Consider the following 22712-nt stretch of genomic DNA (forward strand, 5'->3'; position numbering starts at 1 on the left):
CAGCTATTGGATTTCAAACATTTTGTAATTCTGACACACATAGTCAATTGAGGAAACCTGCAACATTTTTCCTAATGCAGCAAGGAATCTTTTTATATATGCACCATCTCACAGACAGGATAGCATGTACCATTGCCTTTGGTATACCAGTCATGGTGCACTGGATAGAGCGAGAAACCGCCCAACAGATCCACCAACGGGCATTGATCCTAAACTGACCATGCATCAGGTGAGTATTTTACCACTGGGCTACATCCCGCACTCACAGGTTTTTATTGCTGTAATCGGACAATGTTCACTTGACACGTGATGATTTTTTAATTTGGCATATTGTAGCATCTTGTGTCCGATACGGACACTAGAGAGGCTCCGAAAACAAAAAATGCATGGTTTGTGGACAAATTGTGGATCTGGACTGATGGGTAAAAAGTATCTCTATATGGACTTTGCCATGGGTCATTTGCAGGAATGAAGGAAGGAAATGTTTTATTTAACGACGAATTCAACACATTTTATTTACAGTTATATGGCGTCGGACATATGGTTAAGGACCACACAGATATGGAGAGAGAAAACCCGTTGTCACCACTTCATGGGCTAGTCTTTTTTCGATTAGCAGCAAGAGATCTTTTATATGCACCATCCCATAGACAGGATAGCACATACCATGGCCTTCGATGTACCAATCGTGGTGCACTGGCTGGAACAAGAAATAACCCAATGAGCCCACCGATGGGAATTGATCCCACACTGACCGTGCATCAAGCGAGCGCTGTAGCACTGGGCTATGTCCCAACCCGGACTGTGGTCAAGCCCTGCCATATCTGAATGAGATGAGTATCGAGATGCCTGCAAGCGAGAGCCATTCCATCATCCAACAACTTCAAGAGTGTTTCCATACCACTGGCACAGCGATTTCGGCTTCCCATCTCAAGACAGCAGTGTCCATGTGGTCCGTAACTTCTTGTGACTAGTATAGTTCAGCATGTATATAATGGGTATATTTTCCATGATAATCTTTTTTAAATAAGGCTTAAAATGTTCAAGATTGAAAATTTTAATTTCTTACACACCTGTTGGTGAGAACATCATGTTATTTTTGATAACACATAGTTGTTTTCACACGTATGCATGTTAACAATTTCCAGACATACGACTGGCTGCTCCTAGGTGATGACCAGGTCACCAATGCCATAGGTCCAATAAGAAAACAACACGGTGGAATTCGATTACACTGTGATGTATAGTTAACCTGGCAATCATGTGTCTGTGATGCATAAGGCAGCTACAAGTACAAAGGGTTGTAAAAAATCTTTTAGTCAATAAAACTGTTATAATGTAGGTAAAACCTGGTTTTTGAGTATATATAACAAATAGAATAATACATTCATGTATGTTAGATACTATTTATTTCACAACTCGTTGTTTAAAAACTTATCAAACTCGTTAGCTTGTTAGATACATTTTACAACAACTCGTGAGATAAATGTTATCTAACGGCCACTCCTGTATTATTCTCTATGGACACAAATGCTTAAGGGATTCACACACACATTGGTGAATTTAGGGTAGTGGTTCACGATTTGTGTCTAATTTGTTACAACACAATCATTACTTGGACACCCAGTTGTTGCCTAGTAAAATGGGCAGTGTCGGGCTTTGTGGTAGTGTTCACACAGGTTAGATGGATTTGGGTTTCCCCCTCATCCCTACCATTGCCCCATAACTGGTACATCAAACATTGACGTAACTACTGTCCTGCCTATGGAAAAGTTGTGTAAAAAAAAATGTGTAGCCTTTTTTTCTATAGGAATAACCTATGAAGGAGACTGTAGCAGATGACCTTTTTTTTTTCAAAGAAAAGAGTAATGTTTGTTTTATTTAACGACGCCACTAGAGCACACTGATTTTTTATCTTGTCATCAGCTATTGGACGTCAAACATATGGTCATTCTGACACTGTTTTTTAGAGGAAACCCGCTGTAGCCACATAAGCTACTTTTTTACGACAGGCAGCAAGGGATCTTTTATTTGCACTTCCCACAGGCAGGATAGCACAAACCATGGCCTTTGTTGAACCAGTTATGGATCACTGGCCGGTGCAATTGGTTTACACCTACCCATTGAGCCTTGCGGAGTATTCACTCGGGGTTTGGAGTCGGTATCTGGATTAAAAATTCCATGCCTCGACTGGGATCCGAACCCAGTACCTACCAGCAAGTATTCCTCTTATGGGCTTAGGTGTCTTTAAACAACATTTAACTATCATTACAATTTTTGTTTATTATTATAATTTTTAAAAATAATTTTAAGAGTTTATTTTTGTATTATTTACAACAGCTACTTACAATGAAAACCCAACTATACAGTTCGTTAGTTGCCAAAATGTTTCATTTTATTTCAAACAAAATGTTGGTCAATTTCAGGAAAAATATATATGAAACACATTGTTATTAAGAACAATTAATTTCTGTGAACAAATGCTAGGAAATCAAGGGTTTAAAACTGTCAGCCAAATCACCAAATATTGAGTGAAGTTGTATCTGGTGACAATATTTCATTATTAATTTGATTTTTTTTTTTTTTTTTAAATCAAAGAAATACACTGCCATAAAATATTAATTTATTAATATTTTCTTTGACCATCTCAAACTTGAAATTGGCTACATCATTTCCGACACAATTTGCCAAACTGCTAATAACCTTTGGCTCCAGCTTAAACCCTGAAATTCATAACAAAAATAAAATAAATCAAATTTTCTTCATAAAGGTTTTAAATATTTTATTAAATACACTCACCAATTTTTTATTTATTTTTTAATTGTACATTTAAAACGTTAAGACATATCTACAAATCATTATTGCAACAATTCTTCAATTTCGGATTTAATATGATTATCTTCATTGCATCATCATATTTACATTTATTTATTTCACACTTGGACATAACAAATAAACAAAAATACCCTTTTGAAGCATACCCTGCATATTAGGGCTACCGAAGGTGGATTGTTTAGTAATGGTTATAACAATACAGTTTTGTTTCAAGCAAATGAACAGTACAAACTGAGTATTGACTGATTCAGGGACTAGTTTTGTTTGTTTAAAACACCACTAGAGCACATTGAATTATTAATCATCGGCTATTGGATGTCAAATATTTGGTAATTTTGACAATCTTAGAGAGGAAGCCTACTACATTTTTTTCATTAGTAGCAAGGGATCTTTTATATGCACCATCCCACAGACAGGATGGCACATACCACAGCCTTTGATATACCAGTTGTGGTGCACTGGCTGTACAGAGCGAGAAATAGCCCAATGGGTCCACCGACGGGGATCGATCCTAGACCAAGCACGCATCAAGCGAGTACATTACCACTGGGCTACATACCTCCCTTGTTCTGGGACTATACCACACCATTACTTTATCATTTGGAAATTAGTTCATTTTAGGGAGTTCTTCATTAATAAAATGATACAAAACAAAATAAAAATATTGTTGGGTTTTGATATAAGACATGGAATGCTATGTATATATTAGCATACAAATATAACTCAAAATAGCACTTTTTTCTTCTCTTCTTGCAATTTGTAAAATGAAATCAGTTCATAACACATTGTAGACAAACTCGATTAATCACACATACATGTACACACATTCATACAAACACACACACACACACACAGAGGTCTCAATTTGCTAAAAAAAAAAAAAAAAGGGAAAATATGACTACTTCAGGGGTTGAAATTACTGGCCTCCAATGGCACAACATTTTTGAATAGGCACCAAGAAAAGTGTTACTCACCTACAGCAGCATAATCTTTAACTTTATACCCATTATATCAAAACCTGAACTTCATCAAAGATATAAACTCACAAAATGTAACTAAATTCAGGGCTCAAACTTAAGTAACATTGGTAAGAAATAAACATAACTTAATTTGGCAAGAAATATACATACATGTTGTAACTTAAAAAGTTACGCTTGAGTCCAGAAATGGCTAAAATACTGAGAGAAAAAAACTAAAACTTAATAAAACATCAATTGGCAAATACATGTAGTTGTATTTCTCAGGTTAGAATTAACAGTCAACTTATTCAATGATTGGTGCATAACGAAACTACTTTAAGTAGCAGTGAAGTATCTTTGCTGTGACAATATATTATTATCATGAATTAAGTTGGATTTTTCAAGGTATTTTCCCCACACCCATCTCACCCATCTCACCTTTCTGAATGCATTCTTGATCACCCCCAAATGGTCAAACCCATGCTCACATCCATATACGTAAAGTAGTCCTTATGGTCTTTCACTGGTATAAAATTTATATATCTATACCGACAGAAAAAAATATGGGATCACACAGATACTAATAGGAAAGCGTGACTGCAACAAAAAGCCTCGTCCATAGTGTCAGGAAAGTTAACAGAGTTACTGACATTCAACCTCACATCACATCTCTGTACTTGTACAAACATTACCACGCTAAGGCCCAAAACACACCGGATCTGGGTCTGGCAAATATGGTGCCAGTTCAAAATAAAACGCATTTAATCAAATGTAACAAAACACGCCACGTCTGTGTTGATGTCAACTACAGATCTGGGACCTAATTCACTAAACTCTAGCAAGTTTGCGATCTCGCAGTGCTATGCTAAAAGACTTGCAAAAAGGATGCTTTGTTGTCTAGCAGAGCCTAAGAGACTGTTGTAAATTGGGCCCCTGACAATCGACGTCGTAGAATATGTGCTATATTTTCACACTGCCAGACTGGCAGCTGCACGATGTTCGAACCTTACTCATTCATTTATCTTCATAACCACCAACAGGAAAGGTGTATATTAATCAATGTGGATTTCGTATTGTTGATGCTTATATAAGTAATTTATCTAAATATATGAACATATTAATATACAGGGCTAGCTCTGGCACTCGCCAAATTCGCCAATTGCGAATTTTGAAAGCAGTTGGTGAATTTTATTTTAGTTTGGCGAAATAATTTCATGTACCGTATATCGCTGTGTATTAGCCGACTTTTTGATACAAAATTTATCAAGTCAAAGGCTGGGGTCGGCTTATCTAAGGAGTCAACATTTTATTGGAAATGTAAAGTTAGAATAGTGACGTCACGGCTCGACTCGATCTATTGTCATTATTGTGCTCTGCATTTCCGCTTTCATAAAGGTTTAATATTGCATTTTAACACAAGCTATTACAAATAAAAGATATTAAAATTGTATATATATGTTCATCTTTAATAAATGTTGGTGTTTAAAAGTTATTTAGTAATATTTATCTGTTTAAACAACAATAAATGGTGACCGATCAAAACAATTTCGGAAAACTTCGCAGGTCACGTGTCATTACAAAACTGCTTACTAAACCGGTGAACACGTTAATTGTTCCAGCTTCATTTGTTTTGTTTGTCGGCTTGGGATTAATCGACACGGGTGGTTGGGTATGGTAGGGTATAGCCGACTAGTAATGAAAAGACCGATTAGCACAATCAACAATGCAAACAGTCACTGTGTTTTTAACGTGTGGCTGCAATCAAGAATGTTTAGGTATATTTCGCTATCTTGGTACTTATATTTTACGAGAAATAAATTAACCGGACACCGTTTCTATAAATAGAAATCGGCTACTGCTTCCGGATAAGTTTGCTGTGACAAATGACGTTTGAAAGCAGATGTACTTTGTCATTTTGTAGAGACCACACAGACATCTGACTTGGTTAGTTTTATATAGGGGGGTCGGCTTATATACAAGGTCGATAATTTTAAAGCCGATTTGGAGGGTGAAACTAGGGGGTCGGCTAATGCATGGAGTCGGCTAATACACAGCGATATACGGTAATAATTTTAAAATTTTTTTTAGAAAATAACTGACTATGTCTGCAAATGTTTAAGTTTAATAGACAATTTGGCGAATTGTTTTGCTCCCCCAGAGTTAGCCCTGATATATATTAAAAACACATAACAGTTACAGACCCAGACGTCAAAATACACCAGCCATGACATCTTTGCCAGACCCAGACCCGGTGTGCTTCGATTCTAATAGTGACTAAAATTTGGTCTACAACATCAATTGTTCCCTTATTGTTTTATTTCAGTATATTTTCACTGGTATCAAATTTATATATCAGATCATGATGGTCTGCCATTATTCCAATCAATCAACATAATTTTTTGGCAACAACCGAATTTCAGTATTTTGGTACATACTAAAATAACAAAAAAACCCCTGATTTGCAGGCTAAAACTTAATGTTCTCACCGGTAGCAAATTTATATAATGCCGGACTCACAGTTGTTCATCCAATTAACCAACTTGATTTTTGTTTAAAAAGTTGTTGTTTTTTGCATCAACAAATGTTCAGTATTTTGCATCACAATAACAGACCATGAACCAGAATTGTCCAAAAAAATTGCAATCCAAGTTCCAATTAAAATAAATTTAGGTTCACCGGTAAAACACTGAAAAAAAAAACAACCAGAAAAGAAAAGAAAAGGACACTGAAAGCCCATTTGGTGTCATGAAGAAAATTTTACATCAGTGACTCCAAGAAAAAATCAAGTCTTCGGTGAGACCTTGTAACAAAGTGATGATAATCTATTTGTTCATTAGATTGGCTAGTCAGTGATACAGCTATAACAGTGTTCTGGTTTTGATTGTTTCAAACACAGGGATGCTCATAGGTTGTAAGCTTCATACCAGAGTTCACCGGATTTTTTCAGTGACCTGAAAATAAAGACAAAATGTTTTATTTAACAGTTTATTAATACCTGTATTTTAGATCCACCATCATCAGAAATGTTCAGATGCAATCATGATGGATATAAATAATAAATAAAAGAGAATTAGTGTCGGAAATTGGTCTGATATTGTTTAACAACACCACTAGAGCATATTGATTAATTGATCATTGGCTGTTGGATGTCAAACATTTGGCAATTGTGACAAAGTCATCCGAGGAAACCCGCTACATTTTTCCTAATTCAGCAAGGGATCTTTTATATGCACTTTCCCATAGACAGGAAAGCACATACCACAGCCTTTGACCAGTCGTGGTGCACTGGCTGGAACGAAAACAAACCCCAATCAGTTTGAACCAATTCACTGAGGTGGTTCGATCCTGCGACGCAAGCACCCAAGGCAAGTGCTCAACCGACTGAGCTAAATTCCGCCCCGGATCCACAGAGGGGGTTTGATCCTACATACCATGTACCTCAGGCTCTACCCACTGAGCTAGACCTCCACTCCTAAATCAAAAGGTAAGGAATATCGATAAACGTTTTTGATTTACATCATAAGTTTTCAACAAAGGTTTAAGACTTGTATTTGAATATACTAACCCGACAATGCCTTGGAAAGCTTTCAACAAAGGTTTAAGACTTGTATTTGAATATACTAACCCGACAATGTCTTGGAAAGCTTTCAACAAAGGTTTAAGACTTGTATTTGAATATACTAACCCGACAATGTCTTGGAAAGCTTTCAACAAAGGTTTTGATTCATAGTTTAGTCCATGTTTCTTGCACAAACTTTTCACAAGGGGCTGAATTTTGATGTAGTTGTGTCGTGGCATGGTCGGAAACAAACTGAAAGTAAAACACACAAAAATTACGTGGCTGGAAATCATGCATCAAATTTAACGTCGACTACATCCTTACTTTTAAAATGATAGCAAAGTACCATCATGTTATTCACCTGACACAAACATTGCTTTCTATTAATGCTTCTCTCTCGACCGAATACCAATATTTTTTACAATGCTTCTCTCTCGACCGAATACCAATATTTTTACAATCTAATTTGTGCATGTTGATGAAGTTAAAGTTTGTTTTTGTTTAACGGCACCACTAGAGCACATTGATTTATTAATCATCGGCTATAGGATGTGAAACATTTGGTAATTTTGACATACAGTCTTAGAGAGGAAACCCACAAAGTTTTTCCATTAGTAGCAAGAGACAGATATTTTATATGCACCATCCCACAGACAGGATAGCACAACCATGGCCTTTGATATACCAGTCATGGAGCACTGGCTGGAATGAGAAATAGCCCAATGGACTTTATCACAGGGCTACGTCCCACCCCTGGATGAATATCGTTTTTACGATTTTTTCTAAAATGAAATTTCCAAATTCAATACCAGTTAGTTGGTAATTAATATAATTTCCCTGTTATTTGTAACCACTATAATTATTAAATAAAGGAAGGAAATGTTTCATTTAACGACGCACTCAACACATTTTATTTACGATTATATGGCATCAGACATATGGTTACGGACCACACAGATATTGAGAGAGGAAACCCGCCGTCGCCACTTCATGGGCTACTCTTTGATTAGCAGCAAGGGATCTTTTATATGCACCATCCCACAGACAGGATAGTACATACCACAGCCTTTGCTACACCAGTTGTGGAGCACTGGCTGGAACGAGAAATAGCCCAATGGGTCCACCGACGGGGATCGATCCTTGACCGACCACACATCAAGCGAACGCTTTACCAGTCAGCTACGTCCCACTCCAAATATGGAACGAAAATTGTGTTATCTCACCTTCATGTAAAATTCTTTTATCTCATTGGTTGTTTGTCACTGGACAAATCCCTTAGACCCCAGTTAATGCTAAAGCAATAATTAGATTATAAATAAATAAAGTTTTTTAAAATTATTATTATCTGTTTCAGACAATTTCGTATTACAAACATTTGAAGTTAAAAACTCGTTTATCGATGGAACTATTTTTCGTCACTGGCAAGTGGTTTCGTTCGCGTCCGCGTGGTACGGCTCCGTTAATAAATTGTTAACAATTATTGTTTGGTGTTATTTTGATTATTTGGCTATATGGTTTAACATGTCGGCAAGATAAATTCGTTGTAGAAGCATCTCTCGGGGTATATGGCTTTTTATGTACCCTCTGTGTGCTCTTTTACACACAGAGGGTACATAAAAAGCCATATACCCCTCGTGATGCTTCTACAAGTTATATTATTATTCAAGCCTAAGTGAATGCCTGTAAGATAAGAAACTGGTGCCACTGACTGGTGCTCGATCTGGAAGTTGAGATGTCCGGTGAACCAGTCGTTGAAGAGCGAGCTGTCAACATTACAGGTGGCCGCGAGCTGCATGGGGACCCAGTCGCGGTGCTTCTCGTGGTCCACCTCCATCGGTATATGGTTCATCTGGGTCGTCCACACAAACCAGTGACTCTCTAGAAACCTGGATATACAAGATACAATTTGAAAAAATAATAATGTCCCCACCAATAGCATACCCCCAACCTACCCACAAATGCATAGAAAATACTGAATTAAAAAAACAACTATCATTAAATGTCTCCCCTACAGCACACATCCAACCAACCCAATAAAGCATAGAAGATGCATGGTTTGAAAAGACCACATAAAAACATCTAGTTGTTTGAATGTTGTCTCTGATAAAATAATGAAATAGGGTCTTTTTAGGCTGCAGTATTAACCCCGATTCTATCACATAATATTCAATATAACTAATTTCTTTTCAACATAACCGGATCTCAACATATAGCATATATTCCCCCTATGTAAAGTAGACTGGTCCGAACATCCCAAAAGTAATTATTTAGTGAACGACAGATTCAGGTTGTTTTTACATGTACCTTTAGTCTGGTTACAATTTTCCCCTTGACCTTAGCAGCAGACCGGGGCGTTTTGGCTACCGATTTCTCACTCAGACTCACCAATTGTCTAACCTCAGTAGTCTGCCGCACTACCAAATGTTTTGGCATGTCCAGTCACTCCACAATCAACAAGATGTTTAATGAATCAGTGTCTGAAATTCCACCTTTCATGTGCGTGCGCTCTCTGCTGCCAGGAGTCGCTGTAACTGTTAACTGTTCCCTTAGCATGACCCACCGGTGGCAGTTGCGCAATATGATTTAGTGAAATAAAGGAGTATATATGTGTATTTGCCAGTGGTAGTATTTTTTGTAACATAGCGGACAATTACAAATAATTTGATGTAGTTCAGTAACCAGATATACATGGTTCGTACGGGTCATGGAATTTTCATTTGGATCATGGGTTATCTATTCGTAGTCATTTATGACAATCAACAACACAGCCTGTTGTATTTACGCCTTCTTATAACAAACACTTTGTATTATCAAGACTATTTGCCGCCAACTGAAGTCTAAACTAAACCATAACTCAATCGCGGTTTTGCTTTTTTCTCCTTTTTTTTTTTTCTCTTTTTAAAAAAAAAAGTTATGGGGTTATCAATTTTTACTGAGGGCTACTAGATTTTATAACCTGGTAGCCCGGTTGGCTACCACTGAATAAACTTAACGGCAAGGTCTGCATTTAATAGTTGTTCACTAAATTTGTGAAATATTTTTTCACGCAGCACGCAGTGCTCTTTTAAAAATTAAATTATGTAGCAAATTTTGTTACACAGCATAATGACACACATATTATCATATCTGTTTACTTGTAAGTTTCCTGATCATTCCGTACATCCAAGGCAAACGCAGGTATATGAAAAATGTATGCATATCTGCACATGCATGTGATAGGCCCTTAAAATGCGGAATGATTTTGTCATTGTCGCACACTAGGTATATGAGAAAGCAGCTTAAGCCTTAGTCTAATTTAATACCGGTGGACTTACCGTACAAATAAGTAGTATAATAAAGCACCCCCATATCCTAGAAACGATGAAAACATGATTTCCCACCGGATGAAGAATGTTACAGTTATACACGCCTCCTGAAAAACACAACATGAAACAAGATTCAATGGCAGTTTATACTGTAAACATTCATAATATTATGAACAAATAAAAATGAATGTTCTTTTAAACAACACTTCAGAAGATTTTCAGGAATGATATAGTGGTGGTGGGGTAGCGGGTGCCACAACAACATTTAAAATTGTTTAATATATATTTAGAAGGCTGCGAATATAACACGACTGTACTTCTGCAAATCCCAGATTCTGGGTTGGAAACGTAAGATTGTAAGGCGGAATCCCAAAAGATCTGTATTAAATCATATTTATGAGTCTGGTAAAATCCTTATAACACAATCCCCCAATTTAATGTCTGTATAGTAAAACAACAAAAAAGTCTCCGTTTTCATGTTAGATATAAGACAGCAGAGGGTAAAGGGAGGATTTGTGATGGTGTGTAAAACAAAATTAGGTCGTTTAAAGCATACTGAAATAAAAATATAAGAGAAAGGAAGGAAATGTTTTATTTAACGACGCACTAACACATTTTTTTTACGGTTAAATTGTGTCGGACATATGGTTAACCTTCTGACTACTGCAGGCGAGATATCTCGCCCGACGTCACGTCAGTCGACATACTGTACACTGTATACAGTGCATTCCCCAATTCATATTTCCCGCCGTTTTGCACATGACACTCACTGGAAACGGAAATATAATAAAAGAAAAAAGATTTTTTTTCAAAATGGTGGCTTTTGTTTCGATTTTTTCAATTGAAAATACATGTACCTTGAAATTTTGAGTTCAAAAAGTGATTTTCGGCAAGTATTTTCGCTTGACAACAATGGCGGCACGTCGCGGTAATTTTTCATTTTTTTTAAGTTATTTCGGACATTGTTTAACCTTCTGACAATGGCGGCATCTCGCCCGACGTCAATTTTTAGGGACACGATACAGCTTCCCCAATTCATATTGTTTTGCACAGCTATATAATAAAAGAAAAAAAAAAGATTTTTGATAATAATGGTGGCTTTTGTTGATCGATTTTACCAACAACGAAAAATGTACCCAAAAATGATTTTCGGCAATATTTTCCGCTTGAATTGTAAGTTCGGGTTTGTGACAAAAAATATCTGATCAGTTTTACCAACAACGTTAAAAAACCACTGTTATTGGGAATAATGGACATAAATACTGGACAGCTGGCCACAAATGCCCGTAAGTAAACGCAACTTTTTCGATTTTTTGCCTAATTTTAATCACCATTAGCCGATCTAAAATAATAAAAATTACAAAAAAAGACACGAAAATAATACTTACCGATTCATATATGAACTTTATTTCATGTATTTATAAAACATTTAAGTGAATATATGCGAGTAAAAATTATAAATTTGTACCCACTCAACGTGGTTTTTGTTAAAAATTAATCCAGTAGTCTAAAGGTTAAGGACCACAAAGATATTGAGAGAGGAAACCCACTGTCGCCACTTAATGGACTACTCTTTTCCATTAGTAGCAAGGGATCTTTTATATGCACCATTCCACAGATAGGATAGCACATACCACGGCCTTTGATATACCAGTCATGGTGAACTGGCTGGAGCAAGAATAAAATATAAGATAATGATAAGCTAAATAGCAGGTGAGATAATCGTACATATATCGGTCTCTCCAGAATTGACCTGCAATTTGGGGGGGGGGGGGGGGGGGGGGGGGGGGGGGGGGGGGGGGGGGGTAGTAGGGGTGTATGGTCTGAAAAAAAGAACTACTTTTTTGCTTTTCAGAGGCTGCTATTTTGAGCTCTGTTCTATGATCTGCACTAAAACAAGCACCTGAAGTTATCTTACCATCCACAGTTTTCTCTTTAGTAAAAAGAAAGGAACTTCAAAGTTGAAATATATGGGTAGAAGCAATGGAGGTAAAACTGAAAAAAAGAGAAGAAAAACACATAAAATATTCATATGCCAGTTTCTGAGATAATATTCTTTTATTAGTTTTTTTTAATATACTCTTCAAAAAAAGAAACGCAAAAGGGTACAAATGGGTTATAACTCCGATTTTATGTTTCCTACCGGTTCATGCTTTGTGAATATAAGGTCATTGCATGTCCCAAACACATTCCCACGGTTACATTCGATAAAACGCAGCTACTGTACAATAAAGTTCCAAAATGTGAATATTCGCAAAAACGCAGCCACGTGCAAACCATGTCACCACTGCACGTGCGTTGTCTGCACGTGCAACATGAACACCGACAGTATAAAAGTGCAGGGTGTTCGCTTGCCTGGCCTCTGTATCTGGCCGACAGTTGACAATCCAGGACATGCCACGTCTCAGTGAACCGCAGAGAAACAATGCCATCGGCCGACTAGACGCAGGCGAATCCAGAACGGCCGTTGCCAGGGCATTCCATGTGTCCCCCAAGCACCATCTCCAGACTGTGGGACCGTTACCAGCAACATGGATCAACACGTGACCTCCCTAGATCCGGTCGACCACGGGTCACTACCCCCGGGCAGGACCGCTACATCCGGGTACGCCACCTTCGGGAACGATTGACTACTGCCACCTCCACAGCCGCAGCAATACCAGGTTTGCGCAGGATATCCGACCCAGACCATACGGAACCGCCTACATGAGGTAGGAATTCGTGCCAGACGTCCAGTTCGAGGTGTCATCTTAACACCACAACACCGTCGACTCCCGACTGCAGTGGTGCCAGATTCATCGACAATGGCCTCAACTGCGATGGAGACAGGTGTGGTTCAGTGACGAGTCCCGATTTCTGCTCCGACGTCATGATGGAAGATGTCGCGTGTATAGAGGCGTCGTGGTGAACGTTATGCGGGTGAAACTGCGTTGCAGGAAGTGGACAGATTCGGCGGGGGTAGTGTCATGGTGTGGGCAGCCATCTCACACACTGGCAGAACTGACCTGGTCCACGTGCAGGGCAACCTGAATGCACAGGGCTACACTTGACCAGATCCTCCGGCCACACATCGTTCCAGTTATGGCCAACGCCAACGCAGTGTTCCACACATGACAACGCGAGGCCTTCACAGCACGGCTTTCCTACAGAACAAACAACATTAATGTCCTTCCTTGGCCATCGATATCACCGGATTTGAACCCAATTGAGCATCTATGGGACGAGTTGGACCGACGCCTCCGACAGCGACAACCACGGCCCCAGACCCTGCCCGAGCTGGCAGCAGCCTTGCAGGCCGAGTGGGCCACCATCCCCCGGGACGTCATCCGTACTCTGGTTGCTTCAATGGGCAGGCGGTGCCAGGCAGTTGTCAACACACGCGGAGGCCACACCCGGTATTGACTCCAGATGACCTTGACCTTGGTGGTGTGTCCTATCACTTACTCACAATGGACTAGAGTGAATTGTGAACAATCCTGCAACATTTGGTAATTATCGGACTCACCATTCAATAATTAAATCAATTCTCCAAATGTTACGACAATGTGGTTTTGCGTTTCTTCTTTTGAAGAGTATATTTAGTTGGGGTTTTTTTATTGAGAGAATGGGGCATTTGCAAAAATTAATGCTCACAAATTGACTCATTTTTATTAAAGTGAAAATTTAATCTTGTGAACATAAAAGTATTTTATAGTACTTTATTCTGTTTATTTCAGACATTAAAATTAGTATCAAAGATTGGAATAAAAAAAAGTAAATTGATTTCACCGACTCATCATTTAAAGTGCAGTTTGTATTATAAAAATATTGTGCTGTAGACTGATGGACAAAAATCTCACTACACAGATCACTTCCGGGTGAGAGTTCATTCACCATGGTCCACTATAGTTCTTAATTGTGACACATGTTATGCTTCACATATTCACTTCTAGGAATTAAGAATTAAAACAATATGTATGTTTAACCTTCTGACTACTGCAGGCGAGATATCTCGCCCGACGTCACGTCAGTCGATATACTGTACACTGTATACAGTGCATTCCCCAATTCATATTTCCCCGCCGTTTTGCACACGACACTCACCGGAAACGGAAATATAATTAAAGAAAAAAGTTTTTTTTTCAAAATGGTGGTTTTTGTTTTGATTTTTTCAATTGAAAATACCTTGAAATTTTGAGTTAAAAAAGTGGTTTTCGGCAAGTATTTTCGCTTGACAACAATGGCGGCACGTCGCGGTAATTTTCAGGGATCGATAGCTGATTGTAACAGCTAATTTGATAATAAATTTGATCGTTTTACCAACAACGAAAATTACCAAATATTGCAATATGAATCGTAGTTCGGGTTTTAAAAAAAATTCTGGTCAGAAAACCACTGTTATCGGGAATAATGGACATAAATACTGGACAGCTGGCCACAAATGCCCGTACGTAAACGCAACTTTTTCGATTTTTTGCCTAATTTTAATCACCATTAGCCGATCTAAAATAATAAAAATTACAAAAAAAAGACACGAAAATAATACTTACCGATTCATATATGAACTTTATTTCATGTATTTATGAAACATTTAAGTGAATATATGTGAGTAAAAATTATAAACTTGTACCCATTCAACGTGGTTTTTGTTAAAAATTAATCCAGTAGTCTAAAGGTTAATGGTAACCTGCTGGCTGTATTTTTTTCCCCCCCATGTTATTTTGTAATATTGTGCATTGACTTTTTGGGACATGGGTGTATAGCGGAAGAGACAGCCGGAATGAATTGGATAATTAATGAACCACCTGTTCGGACCGGTACTACAGCCAGATGCGGTCATATAGCAAAAAAACTGAGATGGAAATATTCTCAATTTTGGAGTGAAAATAAATGCTTACATCATGTATGTTCGCAATGGTGTATGTTGGGAATCTTCATTTGAAGATGGGCAATTTAACATGGATTTCAATGGCAGATGACATCTGTGTAGTGAGACCTAAGCAATGTTGTTAGACCAGTATATTTTAGTTGGTATTGACCTGACAGACTAGTGAGATATTTTCCATTTCTGCACCTCTGTGTGTCGTGTATTGTAACTTTCATTATTAAATTGAAAAAACCCAAAATATACTTACTGAAATAAAAATATTTATGTTGATGTTGATAAGGCAAATAACCTTTCTTCTTTTTCCCCCACTGAAAAAGAGATTAATAATTATGAGCAAGTATGCCAAGTAAGTCATATTAAATTTGTGTTACACTTTTAATACATAGGCCATTCCATATCAAATCAACCAGTGACCACACCATCTCAGATTTTGCTCATACAAAGGGTACAAAGGGTAACAAATTCATATCGGTATCCTAAAATCTTGAAAATTAATGGATACATTTTAATAATTTTTACAAAATTTTAGTAACAGAACTGCTGTTCAATATTTGTCAAACTAAAATTAAATGAAAGAAAGAAAGAAATGTTTTATTTAACAATGCACTCAACACATTTTATTTAAGGTTATATTGTGTCAGACATATAGTTAAGGACCACACAGATATTGAGAGAGGAAATCTGCTGTCGCCACTTGATGGGCTACTCTTCGATTAGCAGCAAAGGTTCTTTTATATGTACCATCCCACAGACAGGGTAGTACATACCATGGCCTTTGATATACCAGATGGGGTGCACTGGCTAGAACAAGACATAGCTCAATGGGCCCACAGATGAGGATCGATCCCAAACCGACTGCGCATCAAGCGAGCGCTTTACCACTGGGCTACATCCTGCACCCATATATGAATGAATGCTTAACGACATTTTAAAATGACAATAAAATACAAATAAAAGTATAGTATTGTCTCCCCTTCATCATAAAATGATAATAACATGAATAATCATTAAAGTATGCTGACCTCAACTGGAATTGTCTCCCTTATCATTTTAAAATGACAATAAAATACAAATAAAAGTATAGAATTGTCTCCCCATCATCTTAAAATGATAACAACATGAATAATCATTAAAAGTATGCTGACCTCAACTGGAATTGTCTCCCTTATTATTTTAAAATGACAATAAAATACAAATAAAAGTATAGAATTGTCTCCCTTATCATTTTAAAATGACAATAAAATACAAATAAAAGTATAGAATTGTCTCCCCTTCATCTTAAAATGATAACAACATGAATAATCATTAAAGTATGCTGACCTCAACTGGAATTGTCTCCTGGAATTGTCTCCCTTATCATTTTAAAATGACAATAAAATACAAATAAAAGTATAGAATTGTCTCCCCATCATCTTAAAATGATAATAACATGAATAATCATTAAAAGTATGCTGACCTCAACTGGAATTGTCTCCCTTATTATTTTAAAATGACAATAAAATACAAATAAAAGTATAGAATTGTCTCCCATATCATTTTAAAATGACAATAAAATACAAATAAAAGTATAGAATTGTCTCCCCTTCATCTTAAAATGATAATAACATGAATAATCATTAAAAGTATGCTGACCTCAACTGGAATTGTCTCCCATATCATTTTAAAATGACAATAAAATACAAATAAAAGTATAGAATTGTCTCCCCATCATCTTTAAATGATAATAACATGAATAATCATTAAAAGTACGCTGACCTCAACTGGAATTGTCTCCCTTATCATCTTAAAATGATATCACATAAATAGTAAAAAGTATGCAATGGTCTCCCCTATCAACTTAAAATGATAATAACACAAATAATAAAAAATATGCTGACCTCAACTGGGATTGTCTTCCCTATCATGTGGACCATCTCGAGTCGAACATCAGGATCTTTCCTCACGATGTTTGGTTTTGCATGATGTTGGTAGTGTCTGTAATTCCACCACTCGGAAGAAACACCCTGTAGAACGAAAATTAACATATGTGTATCGAAATTATGAAAAGTTAAAGTTTGTTTCGTTTACCAACACCACTAGAGTACATTGATTTATTAATCATTGATTACTGGATGTCAAACATTTGCTAATTGTTACATATAGTCTTAGAGAGGAAATCATGCTACAATTTTTTTATTAGTAGCACGGGATCTTTTATACATGTGTATGCACCACCCTACAAACAAGACAGCACAAGCAGGCGTTTGGATTTCACAGTAACAATCGTACCCGGAATTGTGTCGGTAAAATCACAAAACCGAAATTTTGTTTCCCCATGATTATTATATCAACATGCGCAGGGTTGAAAATTAGCAGTCGCCCGGTCGCCCGTGGTGACCTTTATTGGCTAAAGGCGATTAAGAATTTTACAAAGGTAGTCCGTTGGGCAACCAGCGATTTCAGTGTCTGGCGAGTATGGTAGTTAAAAAAAGAAACACACTTATGCTGAATCGAATGTGACAAAACACACGACAGATCTGGCAGCAGAAGACCTAGAACATGTTCAATATTCTGACAGAGCCAACATAATGAATAAAGATAAAATTCATATAAAAACATATTAAAGCCGCACACCCTAGTTCCATCCAGCGAAAATAAATTATAATTTGGTTAATCTACAAACCTGTAACACACTTAGATCACGTTTCTATCAAATGGAGTGAAAAAGCAGGTTTTATATCGATAAATACCATGGGAATCCACATGTCCCAATTGCTTGAAATAATTTTGAAAGTTAGTATTCTGATGTCACCGGTAGATGTCGCTCGAAGCACAACAATGCCTACGTCACGACAAATTTCACAGACTTGGGGTGCGTTTCTTTCACCTCTCCTGGACATGTTCCAACTGTTCTGTCCTGGTTGTATCCCCTCTCCAGATATCGAAAGACTTAGCAAAATTATTGGTTTTAAGGGTTTGTAACGTTTTGTATTGAGACACTTACTTGTCTGAACTTTATTGTTACTGAAAATGTTCACGAACTGTGAAGAAAAATCTCACAAATGAACAACAACAAATCGGATGTTGATTGCGCAAACAATGTTGAGAAAACAAACCGAACCAAAATGATAACGGTCACGTGATATACCAACGTCTGTGACATTGAAATGGAAATATCCCCTCTAAAAATAGATTAGACCTTGTCTGCTCAACGGTTTTTTCTCAGACGTGCGTGCGATTTATGAAATACGAAAAATGCATTTTGTGGTATTAAAAAAACCAGGATTACCAAAAAACACTTCAGGTGAATGGAAATGTATATTCTAAATAATAAATGGTATGTAAATGTGCAATTTTATTTGTGAAAAAATGAGTTTAATAGCGAAAAACAACGCCGTAATGGTTAACAACTAGCCGTAACTAGGGTGTGTCCCTTTAATGTATTTAGTTTTAAACCCATACCATCTCAAATAACATTTTAAAGGGGGTAAAAGTGCAGTGTAAATTAAAACAGATTTTCTTTACAAATTACCATCAAATTGCATAGGTTAACTCTTTTTTATGATAAAAGTTTTAAGGCAATTGATGGAACATCCAAGGTAATCTGAATAACACAGCAGTAATACATGATCAGGGCTGTATCTCTGCACAAAGCAGAGTCGAATGGGCATTTGTGTAAAACAGTGGATGATTCCATGGATCTCTATCTAGGAGAACAGCCACCCCCGAGGAAATAATTTGCTGGGAATTTCACCCCTCTTGCATCACCACAAAGTTTATTCCATCCATCTTGCATTATCTTTTACCCTGTATTGAAAATGAGATTTAATACGTTTAATTTAATGGTACTTCGTAAAGAAATATGTTTATATATACTGGATTTCTTTTTAATTTTTTTTTTTTTTTTTTTTCTAGAGTTGGTATGGGTTTAAAATTTAATAACATTCTTTTTTAATGAATTTTTACTTTATTCATAATGAAGCTAAACATCAATTCATCGGTTGTCTTTAACGCAAACAGTTATTATTCAACAAAAAGCACTCTAATTTTAATTTTAGCTTTGCAGTTAAATTACAGTGTGAAAATTGGAGGGCTAGTTGAATTTGAGAAGGGCCAGTAAGATTTTTTTTCAACTGGCCCTGCTGGCGACCATGGACCATGGTAATTCAATCTAGTTTTTCAAACCCTGCATGTTTTTTAATATAATGTACATGAGGGCATGTCAAAAATCAATTTATATTGTTTGAAAAATGTCTCTTTGTATGAGATTTTGGTGAAAATCGATCATTCCAAATCAATTGGTACCAAAATGGGTTCCTACAAATTTTATTGTTTTCACGGAACCTAAAAATGGAGGTTGCAAAGTAGGGTTCTAATTGTTTCACAAGACACGTTGAACCAAATGTAGGGCCTGTTGTCCCATTTTGACATTTGACTGTGTCAAATTTCGGGTACCGTTTATAATAAAAACCTAACTGCAATTTGCTATATTAGCCAAGTCAATGCTTGAGAATCTAAATTGTACTATCTTTTAGTAGAGAAGGGTGACCAAAAACACCCTAATTAATTAGGTTTTTATCTGGAAAATATTTTCTTTTGGGGGACTATTACTCCCTGATTATTTACCACAGATACAAATGTTATTTGATGTTAGTATATACCCATAGAACGATATAACGACTTAGAGAAGTGTGGAGGGATGTGTAGTTAGGAGAGAGTTGAGAGAGAGAGTAAATTGAGAGAGGGTACACCTGCATACCAGGGTCAATTTGACCATGAGGTTCCCGGGCATCATGCTATATATATTTTCAAAAGAAGAAAACTTTAAAACCACATTGTCGTAACATTTGGAGATTTGATACTTCCGATAATTATGCAGGAAATCAATGGAGGTATTGCAAGTCCCAATTTTTTTTAGGGTCAAATTCTAATTAGTTTTGACAAATTACCGCCTGCCCATTGATCAAGCAACCAGAGTACGGATGACGTCCTGGTTGCCCCATTTGTGACATTTGCGTCTGTGTCATGTGATTTCGGGCAACCGTTAGATAATCAAAGATATCAAAAACTGCAATTTGCTATATTAGCCAATTCAACCTCGAGAATGCTATAATGGCGTTGAAATGATGGAACATTTGTTGGCCTAATTTTGGGGGGACTATCAATGTCCCTGATTCAGGTTTTACCACGTGGACCAGGTCTGTTTATTGAGATTTGAAGTATATACCTATAGAATGTTTCTGCACGCATGCCGCAAACGTTTATATGAATACAAATAATTCCATCATACGTGTGTAGTTAGGTTCACTGAACCACACAAGTTGAGAAGCAAAAAATAAATTGTGATGAATCTGGCACCACTGCATACCACGGTGTTGTGGTGTTGATGACACGTGGGTAATGGACGTCTGGCATCATTCCTACCTATATTATGTACCGTAAGTTTTGACTATCCTGCGCAAACCTGGTAATGCGGCTGTAAATAATCGTTACCCGAATGGCGTACCCCGTGTAGAGCTGCCCGGGGGTAGTGGTGGTCGACCGGATCTAGGGAGGGAGTGTTGAGATGAGAGGGAGGTCCACAGTCTGGAGAGGTGCTTTCACATGGAATGCCCTATGGGCTGGATTACATTGCGTCTAGTTCGATGGCAATCTTTATCTAGTACATGAGATATGGATATTAATTACAGATACACAGGCCAGGCAAGCGAACACCCTGCACTTGGATACTGTCAGTGTTCATATGCACGTGCATACATAATACGTGCAGTGGTTTTGATTTGCACGTGGCTGGTGAATAGAATTGTAGAACTTTGGTGAACACAAAAGCCATGTAACCGTGGTGGATGTGTACATATTGCAAAATATTATGTCAAGCTGCTAGGACCTGTAAAATCGGTTATTTTGTACCCTTTTGGCTTTCATAATCATTACTGTACAAAGTGCTTTGTGGCTAGGATAGTGCCATAAATTGCTGTTTGAGCCATTTTCCTTTGGGTGGCAAGAAAGAGAGAGAGAGAGACACGAAAAACCTACCCTATAATCTGGAGAGAGAGAGAGAGAGAGGAGAGGAGTTTTTTTTTTTGGCGAGAGAGAGAGAGAGAGAGAGGACCCACACACACAGACAGACCAGACAGACAGAGAGATTTTCACAATAAATACTGGCCGGTACATTGTTCATTCAGGTCTTAAGTACTCATATGAATTAATTACAATTTGTGTGAAACATCACAGCTGGAACTGTCAGTAATTATGCACATGCATAATGGCAATTTTTTTTTTTGTGACATTTGACAGAAATAAATTGGTGAACTGAAAGCCATTTAGTGGTGGTTATATTGAGAATATTTATGTCAACTGCTAATGACCTGTTAAATCGGTTTGCTGGCTTTCATATCATTACTCCAAAGTGCATAGGCAGAGTGCCAAAATGCTGTTTGAGCCAGTTTAAACCGATGGCAGAAAAGACACGCTTTCTACCTATAATCTTTTTAGCAATTTATATTTCTATACAACATCCCATGTTTGCAATTGCATGAGTCTTGGTAAATAAGGGCCGTTAGGCCCTTTGCATTGAAACAGTCCACCGACGGCAATTTTGAGCCTGCCTATGGCAATTTTTTTAAAAGTGACATTTGCAGCAAATAAACTTGACTGAAAGGCTATCTTGTTATATGTAAACATCTTTTAAATGTGCAAATGTTAAATGTTGGCAGATAATGTACACCAGGTGTATACATTTCACCATTGTTGAGGAGCTTAACCGATGGCACAAAGTGATGCTTTCTACCTACGGCAATTTATATCTCAACGACGGCAATTGTCGTCGGTGTCGCCGTTAGATTTGAGCCCTGCTTTGGTTGTAGGATCAAATCCCGAGAGGATCCATCATCTAATTCCTGTCCCAGCCGGTGCTCCATGACTGGTATATCAAGGAAGGAATGGTCTATTTAACGACGCACTCAACACATTTTATTTATGGTTATATGGCGTCGGACATATAGTCAAGGCCCACACAGATATTGAGAGGAAACCCGCTGTTGTCACAGACAGGATAGTACATACCTCAGCCTTTGTTAAACCAGTTGTGGATCACTGGCTGCAACTGGTATATCAAAGGTCATGGTATGTACTGTTCTGTGTATGCAAAAGATCACTTGTTGATAATGTGGCAGGTTTGCGTGAAATATCGTACCCCAACTGAATAT

At 37.3% G+C, this 22712-nt stretch overlaps 1 protein-coding gene across 1 annotated transcript in view; it reads right to left on the bottom strand.

The window, feature by feature from the left end:
* Positions 1 to 6103: 6103 nt before the first annotated feature.
* The window catches only part of LOC121387746 (acyl-CoA 6-desaturase-like), a 36446-nt gene continuing 19837 nt past the window's right edge, over positions 6104 to 22712 (bottom strand). The window contains exons 5-11 of the mRNA XM_041518947.1: positions 17403 to 17528; positions 15773 to 15833; positions 12577 to 12653; positions 10668 to 10765; positions 9063 to 9239; positions 7480 to 7605; positions 6104 to 6745 (exon numbers count right to left, since the gene is read on the bottom strand). Coding sequence (XP_041374881.1) covers positions 6697 to 6745; positions 7480 to 7605; positions 9063 to 9239; positions 10668 to 10765; positions 12577 to 12653; positions 15773 to 15833; positions 17403 to 17528 — 714 coding nt within the window. The 3' untranslated portion in view covers positions 6104 to 6696. The remainder of the gene's footprint in view (positions 6746 to 7479; positions 7606 to 9062; positions 9240 to 10667; positions 10766 to 12576; positions 12654 to 15772; positions 15834 to 17402; positions 17529 to 22712) is intronic.

This window comes from Gigantopelta aegis, chromosome 13 (assembly GCF_016097555.1).
Source record: "Gigantopelta aegis isolate Gae_Host chromosome 13, Gae_host_genome, whole genome shotgun sequence".
NCBI classification, from domain to species: domain Eukaryota; kingdom Metazoa; phylum Mollusca; class Gastropoda; order Neomphalida; family Peltospiridae; genus Gigantopelta; species Gigantopelta aegis.